Source organism: Grammomys surdaster, unplaced genomic scaffold (genome assembly GCF_004785775.1).
Source record: "Grammomys surdaster isolate TR1022 unplaced genomic scaffold, NIH_TR_1.0 169, whole genome shotgun sequence".
NCBI classification, from domain to species: Eukaryota; Metazoa; Chordata; class Mammalia; order Rodentia; family Muridae; genus Grammomys; species Grammomys surdaster.
Window position 1 is genome coordinate 9,279,633 of NW_021604617.1, and position 11,250 is coordinate 9,290,882.

Consider the following 11,250-nt stretch of genomic DNA (forward strand, 5'->3'; position numbering starts at 1 on the left):
TGTGTGTGTGTGTAAGTGCAGGGCTGTGTGTGAGTGTGTGTGTGTGTGTAAGTTCAGGGCTGTGTGCGTGTGTGTAAGTGCAGGGCTGTGTGTGTGTAAGTGCAGGGCTGTGTGTGTGTGTGTATAAGTGCTGGGCTGTGTGTGTGTAAGTGCAGGTCTGTGTGTGTGTGTGTGTGTGTGTGTAAATGCAGGGCTGTGTGTGTAAGTGCAGAGCTGTGTGTGTGTGTGTGTAAGTGCAGGGCTGTGGAGTTGGGAGGTAAATGCAGGACCGCAGGGGGTGTGGGTAAGTGCAGGGGTGTGTGTGTGCTGGGTGGGGGTGGGGGTGTGCTGGAAGGGTCTGAACAAATGTCAGTCATGGCTGAGGGTCAGTGGGAGAATGTGTGAGAACCACAGACAAAAACCTAGCATCTCCCAGCCCCACAAGCCAAACTAAATCAACACAAGAACAGAGAGTGGTCCAGGGCTAGAGAGACGCTCAGTAGTTGAGAGCACTGGCTGCTCTTCCAGAGGATCTGGGTTCCATTCCCAGCACCCATATGGAAGCTTACAACTGTCTGTAACTCTAGTTCCAAGGGATGCAGTGTTCTCTGCTGGCCCCTGTGGGCACCAGGCATGCTCGCGGTACACAGACATACATGCAAGCAGAACACTCATACACATAAAACCAACATGATCCTAGCCCAGAAGAAACAAGAGCAAACCCCACTAAGATTATCTATTGTCATGGCCGTCACCACTGCCCAGGTGTGCACTGAGTCCCTGGGGAGCTGGGGGGCTTTGCTGCTGCACCTGTACCAGTCCTGACAGCTCTCCGAAGGTGCTGCCTAACCATCCAGATGGTAAACGACACTGGAGCTAGTGGCTAAGACCACCTGAGGGACGGGCAAAGAGAGTGGACGGGCAGCCTCTTGTAAAGCCTGGCTTCCCCCAAGGCTGGAGAGAGAGGTCTATTGCATATCCTGAGGACTGGGAATGTGTATACATGTGAATATTGTTACTCTTTTTTTTTTTTTTTCGAGACAGGGTTTCTCTGTGTAGTCCTGGCTGTCCTGGAACTCACTCTGTAGACCAGGCTAGTCTCGAACTCAGAAATCTGCCTGCCTCTGCCTCTCAAGTGCTGGGATTAAAGGTGTGTGTCACCACTGCCTGGCACTGTCTGGCTTTTATTATTAATTGTTGTTGTTTGTTGTTGTTGTTGTTTTTCTTCTTCTTACTTAACAGTGCTGGGATCAAAACTAGGTCTTCTGCCATTGAAGTCCATTTATTTAGTTTTTTGTGTGGGCTTGGGTTCTCTCGTGGAGGTCAGAGGACAACTTGTGGGAGTCAGTCCCTTCTTCATATAAGGTCTAAGGCTTGACCTCAAACCATTAGGCTTGGTGGCAAGTACCATTACCCACAGAGCCATCTGGCCAGCCCTTTCGGACTAATCTTAATTTTACTAGATAACACACCACTGCATAATACACCACCGCATGGTTCCTGAGTCATAGGCACTAAAAGAAATGTAACAAAATGTCCTTTCTTCTTTTCTTTGGGACATTATGTAACTGTTTAGTGTGGGTCCCTGTCCCATCCAGATCCTTCTACTGCATCAGCAACCTTGCTCTGGCCGCGGGAGCTCAAAGGGCACAATCACAGGCCTGGCATCACAAGCCTGCATTTTCCCATGATCCTTGACGATCTGACTCCGTTTTGAAGACTGAAATGCTGTATCTCAACACCAGTGTCAAGTAACCCCCTGGCATCTACATGTGTTTCCTTCTAAACAAACTTTTAAAATGGTGGTGTAGGTCTGCAGAGTTGGCTGAGTTGTTCAAAGCCCTTGTTGCTCTTGCAGAGAACCTGGCTCAGTCTAAGCACCCCCATGGCGGCTCATAACTGGCTATAGCCCTAGTCCCAGGGGCTCCAACACGACACACTCTTCTGACTTCTATGGGCACCAGACATATACATGGTCCACAGACATCCATGCAGGCAAAACACCCATATGCACAACATAATAAGACAAAATAAATTTAAAAAAAACTATGAAATAGCACAGTGGTATGTCCACAGCCCTGTATGAAAGCTTATCTTTCAGAGACCTTTCCATATCAGCACCCCAACCAGCCATGCAGCTTTTTGTGCCAGTGTATAAACGTACTGAGTTTAAACAATATCTGATTCATGGAAAGTAGTTTCCAGGTTGTTTCAGCTCTGACAAGCATGTCATGCCAAGTGACCTTGGACTGACGTCATTTCCAACGTGTGCGTATTTTATCTAAAGGGCCAGTTCCTAGAAATGCCACTGGGGTTAACAAGTAAGGAGCCCACGTTCTGAAGCTAAACCAAATGAAAATTCAAAACCCCAGCCTCGCATTTGAACTTGGGTGAGGCTATAAGGTCTAGGCTGTGCAGTCTCAGGGGCAGCCACATCTTCCACCAGATAAGTGCGCTCTCCGGAGCCTCTAGTTCTCTTTCTGTATAGATAGGATGGCTATGTTTACTCTTGCAGGCTTGTGCCGAGTCTCTGAAGCAGCATTCGTGGTTCCAGGGCTGGGGGGATGTTCTGAATGTTTAGTTTCTGCCTCCCCTCACCAGCCATGTGACAGGTGGCTTTGTGAGTTAAGATGTCTCTGTCCACAGGTTTCTGTAGCAAACTCAGTTTGCTCCCTTGTCCTTCCTGCCGCCCCCTGTTGGGAACTACAATGGAATATCATCTGTGTAAGGTTTGATAACCTTATGGAGAAAGATTGGTTATGTCAAGCCCAAACAGTGATCCCAATTTTACTTTATATGCATAAAAATAAAGGCTAGAAGGAAGCATATCAATATGTTAATGACTGGGAGGTAGGATAATGAGTTTTAATCCCCTTTGATAAGTTTTTCTTTATCATCCAAATGATGTACAATGAACATGATTTTCATATATATGAAATATATATATATATATATATATATATATAAAATTTTATTTATTACTTTTAGTGTGTATGTGTATCTGTGTGTTTGGGCAAGCATGTGCCGCAGTATAAGTATGGAGGTCAGAGGATAACTTTAGAGAGTCAGTTCCCACACCTTGCACTTTAAAAAACAGAATTTACTTATTTTATGTGTATGAGTGTTTTGACTTAATGTTTGTGCACCTTGTGAGCAGGCTGTGTGACCCCTGGCACTAGAGTTATGGGTGGCTGTGAGTTGTGGATACTAGGAATCAGACCCAGAGCAGCGGGGAGAACACCGGTGCTCTCAGCCTCTGAGCCATCACTCTAGCCCACTTCCACTTGTCTTTCTTTAAAGTAAGGTTTCTTTTTTCTCTTTTTCTTTTTTTGTTTTTGTTTTGTTTTGTGTTTTGGTTTTTCAAGACAGGGTTTCTCTGTGTAGTCCTGGCTGTCCTGGAACTCAGAAATCCGCCTGCCTCTGCCTCCCAAGTGCTGGGATTAAAGGCATGCTTAAAGTAAGGTTTCTATTGTTTCTGTTGCTGTGTTATTTACTCTAGCTGTCCCTTGAACTGGGAAGTTCTATCTTTGCCTTTCATCTCACCATAGGAATGCTGGGATTACAGATGTGTGTCCCTGTGTCCAGGTATCCAGCTCTGAACCTGTGTTCCACGTTCAGATAATCAGGCTCGCAAGAAGCTGGCCATTGATTTGCTATGTAGCCTAGGATGCCTTTGAACTTGACCTTGTTTATGGGGTCCGGAGGACTGGAGCCTAGGCCTTGTGGAAGTTAAGCAAGCACTCTTCCCACTGAACGAAAAGCTCCCCCTGCTTTCCTGTTTCTGTAGAGACAGGATCTTATGTAGTCCTCGGTGGCCTGAAGCTCTGTGTATAACTAAGGATGATCTTCAACTCCCCGTCCTTGTGCCTCCACTTCCCTGAGTGTTAAGGTGTGTGGTAGCACATGTGATGTGGGGGGATTTGAACCCAGAGCATTGCGTAAACTAGGTAAAAACTACACTGACTGCTTTCATTATTGTTGTTTTCTTGCTCTATGTTTTCTTTTTTCTTTCTTTTTTTTTTGGTTTTTCGAGACAGGGTTTCTCTGTGTAGCTCTGGCTGTCCTGGAACTCATTCTGTAGACCAGGCTGGCCTCGAACTCAGAGATCCATCTACCTCTTCCTCCTGAGTGTTGAGATCAAAGGCATGTGCCACCACATCCGGCTGCTCCATGTTTTCAAAGGCAGAATAAAAAGCCTTTAAGGATGATGACTTGATGCCACATCTCTGGAAGGGAGCATAGCAAACTCATCGTGGTGGCTACTTGGGGACTGGGACTTTTTGTGGTTTAAGTATCTTATTAACTATATGCGTACCAACTCAAAGAAGGAAGGAAGAAGGGGACACCCGCACGCACGCGTGTGCGCTCGCGCGCACGCACACACCCCCACACACGCGCACACACACACACACACACCCCACACACAGAAGGAAGACAAATGCAGTATAACTCAAGTCCCAGACACCTCAGGTGGGGAAAAGAATTGGCCATGCAGAGTTTCATTTTGCACCTCAAGTGAGCAGGCAGTGTCCTGGCAGGATGCTCCTCCTCTTCTGTCTCCTTAGGTCCAAATTAAGGAAGAGACTCGCTTGGTATCCATCATTGACCAGATTGACAAGGCTGTGGCCATCATCCCTCGAGGTGCCCTCTTCAAGACCCCTTTTGGGGTTACCCACGTCAATCGGACCTTTGAAGGTGAGCTCCTGTGGATCCTCTGAGAGCAGGAGATACTGAGGCTCAGTTGACTATGTCTGGAGGAGCAGGGGCATCTGCCCTCCTTGGAGAAGAGTGGATGAAGCCGGGTGGTGGTGGCGCACGCCTTTAATCCCAGCACTTGGAAGGCAGAGGCAGGCGGATTTCTGAGTTCGAGAGTTCAAGGCTAGCCTGGTCTACAGAGTGAGTTCCAGGACAGCCAGGGCTACACAGAGAAACCCTGTCTCGACAAACCAAACCAAAAAAAAAAAAAGACAAAAAAGAGAAGAGTGGATGTGTCCATAGCGCTGGGGAGGATGGGCTTCTAGTCAGCTGCTGGTGGCCTAGTTTCAGTCTATTGCTGGAAACAGTGCCCTGACCAAAAGTAGTAGAATGAAGGGGAGGGTACTGTCCATCTTAGCAGGAGCTTGAAACTGCTATGCATATTACAGTTAAGAGCAGGGAGAGATGAGCACAGACACACACACTTACGTGTTTGCTTACTTTATACTCAGCTAGCCTTCCTCATTCTTATACAGCTCAGGGCTCCCTGCCTAGGGAATAGTACTGCCCACAGTGGGCTGGGTCTTTCCATATCAATCGACTATGAATATAATTCCACACAGACATGCCTATTGGCTAACTTGCCCTAGATCAGTGGTTCTCAACCTCCCTAATGCTGCAACCCTTTTACACAGTTCCCCATGTTGTGCTGACCCCCCAACCATAAAATTATTTTTGTTGTTACTTCATAACTGTGATTTTGCTGCTGTTATGAATCATAACATAAATATCTGATATGCAAGATTTCTGATATGGGACCCCTGTGAAAGGGTCATTAGATTCCAATGGGTCATGACCCATAGGTTGAGAACTATTGCTCTTGCTACTTCGTTAAGATCCTCCCGAGTTGGCATGTTTTTAATTGTAGCACTCTAAAGGCAGAGACATTGACAATTTTTATGATTTTTTTTTTTAAGAATAGAGACTAAAGCCGGGCAGTGGAGGTGCACGCCTTTAATCCCAGCACTTGGGAGGCAGAGGCAGACGGATTTCTGAGTTTGAGGCCAGCCTGGTCAACAGAGTGAGTTCCAGGACAGCCCAGGCTATAAAGAGAAACCCTGTCTCGAAAAACCAAAAAAGAGAGAGAGAGAGAGAGAGAGAGAGAGAGAGAGAGAGAGAGAGAATAGAGACTAAAACATGTATTTTTTTCTTAGTAAATATGTACTTTGGCTTAGGGAATATACAGAAACAGAAAATAGGAGAACGCTTTGTGAGTTCAAAGTACCCAGGGCTACACAGTGAGACTATGTCTCAAAAATATTAAAAAAAGAAGAAGAAAAAAAGAAAGAGACAGGCAAACAAACTCTTTCCCCAGGCAATTCAGATCCCCAGTTGTGGCCAGTTGAAGTTCAAAGTAAGCAGTGCAGCTGAAAAGGATTAGCAGTCACTAAACCCTGAGGGGCGGAAGTGTACACAGGGACTTGAGGTTTCCTGCATCAGAGTTACCTGTTTCTTGCTACAACCCCTTTTTGTTCCTCTTTCAGGGGTCAGGGTCAATATGAGGGAAGGGTACGAGGTCCCTTTTCTGGCTTGGGTCATCCGTCTGGCAGATAGAACCCTGCACAGCTGCCTCCCTTTGGCGGCCATGCAGGGAGTCAGAGCCCCGGGCTTTGGGTTAACTGTTCTCCATCCACCTCCTCTTCCCAGGCCTGCCCTTGTCTGAGGTGAGGAAGCTTAGCTCGTACTTCCACTTCAGGGAGGCTATTGATCTGAAGAACAAGACCTTGCTTGAGAAGTCGGACTTGGAGCCCTCTCTGGATTTCCTGGACTCCCTGGAGTATGACATCCCCAGAGGTAACAAACAGGCCATTACCTTCAGGGTGTGGGGCTGGCCTTCCGATCAGAGCCAACCATCCACCTTCCTTCTCTAAGGTCAGGGCTGAAAACTTGAGCTGGCATTGGCGGCTCACCAGTGACCTCTTGATCTCTTGAGGGTGGGTTTCACCAGAGCCTGGTTTTAAGTGGGGAGCAGGGAAGGAAAAGTGGCTCAGTGTCTCTTGAGATTTTAGCAAGAATGTTGTTGTCATTTTTAATGCACTTCTGAGCTTTTTTTTTTCCTAAGAAGTTTTTAATGTGTTTTTGTGTTTTGTTTGTTTTTCTTTTTCAAGACAGGGTTTCTCTGTATAGCCTTGGCTGTCCTGGAACTCACTCTGTAGATCAGGCTAGCCTTGAACTCTCGAACTCAGAAATCCGCCTGCCTCTGCCTCCCAAGTGCTGGGATTAAAGGCGTGCGCCACCACCGCCCGGCATGCACCATGCTATTTTAAGTTAAAAATTTTATTTTCATTTTCTTTAATGGATAAAACTATATTTATAATGAACACTATGATGTTTTAAAGTATATATATGCTTTATAAAGTAGTTCAGTCTAGCTGACAGATGCATTGCTTCAGATAGTTTTTTCCCCCAAGGAGCACACTTGTCTGCTACTGTGTTTCCCAGGGGTCTAATATAAAGTTGCCTGTGGTGGTGCAGACTTGTAATCCCAGGACTCAGATGCCTGGACTTCAGTGCACAACCCTATCTCAAATATATCTGCATTTATACGTCTATAATCCATACACTTCTGCATTTGTATTCATCGTTAACTACAGTTACCATGCTTTACATTAGACCTTTTAGATTTATTTCTCCACTCTATTGTCATTCTATTTTCTGTGTCCTTTGATGACATAACTCTATACTTCCTGACATCCAACCTAGCTCTGGTAACAGCCATCCTCCCCTTCTTCTTGGAGACAAGATATTATTATGTAGCAGGAGGATCAGAAGTTTAATGTCATCCTTGGCTACATAGTAATTCTAGGTCAGCTGAGCTACATGAAACCCTGATATTATTATTATTATATTATTATTCTGAGACAGGGTTTCTCTGTGTAGTCCTGGCTGTCCTGGAAAACACTCTGTAGACCAGGCTGGCCTCAAATTTGCAGAGAACCACCTGCCTCTGCTTCCTGTGTGCCAGGATTAAAGGTATGTGCCATTCACCCAACCAAAAACCCAAATATATATGATTTCCAGGCCCAGGAGTTCCTGGAAAGCTTTGGTGGGAAGAGTTGGGGAGGCTTAGAGGAAGGCCTGTGATCAGAAGGCCTTGGCAATGGGCTGCCCTGTAATGCCCTGGGACGGAAAGTTTTGTGGGGATGGATCTCTGGAAAGATCATCCTGCTGTCGGGTGCTAAGACGTCTCTGACTGTGGGCTTGCACCGGAAGACAGGTGGAGTGGTAGGCTGGGCAGCTGGATTCCTCGCGGGGACTCTGCTATTCAACACTCCTTAACCTTTTGCTCTGACAGCAGAGCATGGCGCAGCTGCTGCGTGCCAAGCTCTTCTGGTGCCCTTGGAATGAGAAAGACAACTCTCTTGTGTCAGGAGAGTTTGAGGGAAACCAAGAGAGGCTGAAAAACAGAGGTTATACTTGAACGCGCGGGGGCAGGGGCCCCCAGAGGAGTAGGCAGCACACGCCGCAGGGGGGGGGGGGTGGGCTGGGGTGGGGGGAGCCGGCAGAAAGTATAGCTGGGGTCCCAAAAGAGAGCACTCAGTGCAATGCCCAGTTTGGGCAGCAGAGGGCAGCAAGAGTCCTGCAGCCAGGAAACTGACCTTTAGAAGCCGCTGGTAGTTAGTGAGAACAGGGAGCGGGAAGAGAATGGGTAACGTGGTCTCAACCTTATGGGGTGTGTGTGTGTGTGTGTGTGTGTGTGTGTGTGTGTGTGTGTGTGCAGATGGCTCCCATGTCTTTTAGAAGTGATCCCTCACCTTTGGGAGGGTTGACTCTACCTTGTGGTAAAGGGAATGGTGGCTTTCAGTGGCCTGCAGTCACTTTTTTATTTCATTTTAAGTGTACGGGTATTTTGTTTGCATGTATATCTGTGTACCACATGTTCGCCTGGTGCCCGTGCAGGCCACCATGGTACTGGCGTTAGATGGTTACAAGCCATGCTGTGGGTGCTGGGAATCAAACCTGAGTCCTTTCAAAGAGCAGCCAGTGCTCTTAGCTGTTGAGCCATCTACCCAGTCCTTCCTGGCCACTGCTTCATGTGATGAAGTTTGGGGGCTGAGGCTTAGGCTGCCTGCCACCCCTCAACAGCTTGATCCGAGCCTGACCCTTACTCTCCCTTTCTTCCTGGGAGGCAGAAGGATGAAGTCCATTCCAGCCTAGGGCCCCACACTGGGGAGGTGGGCAAGACCCTGGCACTGGGAAGCCCAGGGGACCTCCTGCCAACTGCATAGGGTCAGCTGCTGAGTTCCAGGGTTGATCTTCTCCCCAGTCTCAGAACACAGGTATTCTGGAGAGGAAGCCAGGTCTGACGAGATCTGGGGTCAGGAACGGAGCCATCAGACTGTTTCTACAAAGGGCTACCACAGCTGGCTGGGCCCGGTTTTTCCATATTCACAGTTGATAGAGGTGAAGGCGATAGGTACACACTGTGTGTCTCCTGACACAGATCGGGGAAGAGAGAAGAGGGGGAAGGGAAGAGAGCACATGTGTGTGTGTGTGTGTGTGTGTGTGTGTGTGTGTGGTGTGTCTCCTCCCCTGCCCCCACGATGAGCTGACTGAACCAGGGAGGTTGAGAGGAGAGGGGCATGCTGGGAATGCAGGGGAAGGCGGAGAGGCTGGCCCCTGGCATGCTGCAATTCAGCTAGCACCCTTTGGCCTGCTTGGCCCTGCCCTCCTTGGCTTCTGTATTTTTTTTTTTTTTTTTAACTTCCTTGCAGTTTACCCATGTTGCTGGGCTTGGGCTACTCAGCCTCTGCTCCCATCTACTGGAAGCAAGAGGTGAGGCCCATGCCACCATGCTGTTGGCTGATAGATATCTGGCTGTAGTGGGGCTAGGGATAGACCCTAGGCTGTTTTCTCCAGGCTAGCGCTTGGGTGAGGGAAGCTACGAGCCAGCCTCTCTGGGTGGGCAGAGCAATCAGAATCTGGTCTTGCTTATCTCGCTGAGGCTGTGTAGCTGTGGGCTCCAAGGGCGAGGAGGGATTAGGTCTCTGAAGAAATCGGTCCAAATGATGCTCTGGGCCCCGGGTCTGTTTGTTGTCAAGTATCAAACATAGGGGCCCTGTTCTGTCATACTCCAACCACATCTCCGCTCAAGCAATGTTTCCTGGAGGCTTGTGACCAAGAAAGCCACCAAGGTTTCCAGGAGCCCAAAGAACAGCTGTTGGCTAGGTGTTATACCAACTAGGGCCTGATTCTTGATGTTTTAATTCCTTCTTGCTGGTGCCACTGTGGACCAGAGCAAGATACAAGCCCATGGTGTGGCCTTTACTTCACTGTCCCGTGCATGGGAGTCAGGACCGGGGTAGCAGACCTCCATGTTTCCAGAAAGCTCTGGTTTTGACCTGGGCAGGCAGCTAGCTACACAGGGATAAGCTTCTCTGATGCAGGGTGGCCCCTAGAGGGTGGAGACTGCTTGAGTCGTGAGGCTGCTGGGTGTGGAGTGACCAGGGTGGGCCACGGTTGGAGGTAGGCTGCGGGAAGCTCGAGTGGTGGGAGCCAGCACGGGGCTGAGCTGGCAACTGATGAAGGCTTCAGAACAGCCCTCCGAGCATAACTGGTTGGTCCTGTACCAAAACCTTCAAAAGTTATTTGCCTTCCTGGCAGGGCCCAGAGCAGGGCTGTGGCTGGTTTGGGGGGAGAGGCCTCGGTGCGCAGGGGAATAGAAGCCCAGATCTGCATCCAGAGGCGATTTTCCCAGGCTCCTTCCTCCCACACAGCGGCCCCCTCCCTTGGAGCTGGATCAGGCCCTTCCAGCCAAGTCATCCTGGCTACACAGCTCGGCCTGGGCTGAGCTGCCTGTGTCTGGAGTAGCATGGGGCAGACTAGGCAGTGAGGTCTCCCCCTACCAGGCATGGCTCCACTCACCAGCAACTGGGAAGACCACTGAGGCGGAGGCCTGAAATGGCCCAACTTCAGCTTGGCCCCTGGGTGTCTCATCTGTCTTAGAGCAGAGGCTCAAGGTCAGATTTACTCTGGAACAAGGAAAAGGAGCCACACCATCTGCAGGTCCCCTAAGTCCTAGCTTGGTGGCTCACCTTTTCATGATCTTCCCTCTGTGTCATGAGCAAGTGGCTGTGGCAATCAGCACAGCACCTTTCACAGTGGGACCTCAGCACCAGCCTCAACTGTCTGTCCCCTCCAGGGTCCTGGAGCATCCAGATGGAACGGGGCAACGCGCTGGTGGTCCTGCGCAGCCTGCTCTGGCCAGGCCTCACCTTCTACCATGCTCCCCGCTCCAAGAACTACGGCTACATCTATGTGGGCACCGGCGAGAAGAACATGGACTTGCCCTTCATGCTCTAGGAAGGCAGGCTGGATATTTATGTGAGCCCAAACACTATTTCATAAAGTTCAACCACTGGGCCTGTTTGTTTTGTCCTAGTTTTTGTCATTTTGTCTCTCTGGCATCTAGTCACCTGGCTCGGAAAGGCCAGGAAATGTAATTCTGAACCAAGAGGCAGAAGCCTGGGACGAGCTAATGAAGGATGCATGGCTGGGAGGAGACGGGTGGGAAGC

The 11,250-nt window shown here is 49.0% G+C and overlaps 1 protein-coding gene across 1 annotated transcript in view; it reads left to right on the plus strand.

Annotated features, from left to right (window-relative positions):
• The window catches only part of Rsph9 (radial spoke head 9 homolog), a 16,667-nt gene extending 5,564 nt beyond the window's left edge, over positions 1-11,103 (plus strand). The window contains exons 3-5 of the mRNA XM_028766709.1: positions 4,545-4,674; positions 6,382-6,528; positions 10,877-11,103. Of these exons, the coding sequence (XP_028622542.1) occupies positions 4,545-4,674; positions 6,382-6,528; positions 10,877-11,037 (438 nt within the window). The 3' untranslated portion in view covers positions 11,038-11,103. The remainder of the gene's footprint in view (positions 1-4,544; positions 4,675-6,381; positions 6,529-10,876) is intronic.
• Positions 11,104-11,250: the final 147 nt, after the last annotated feature.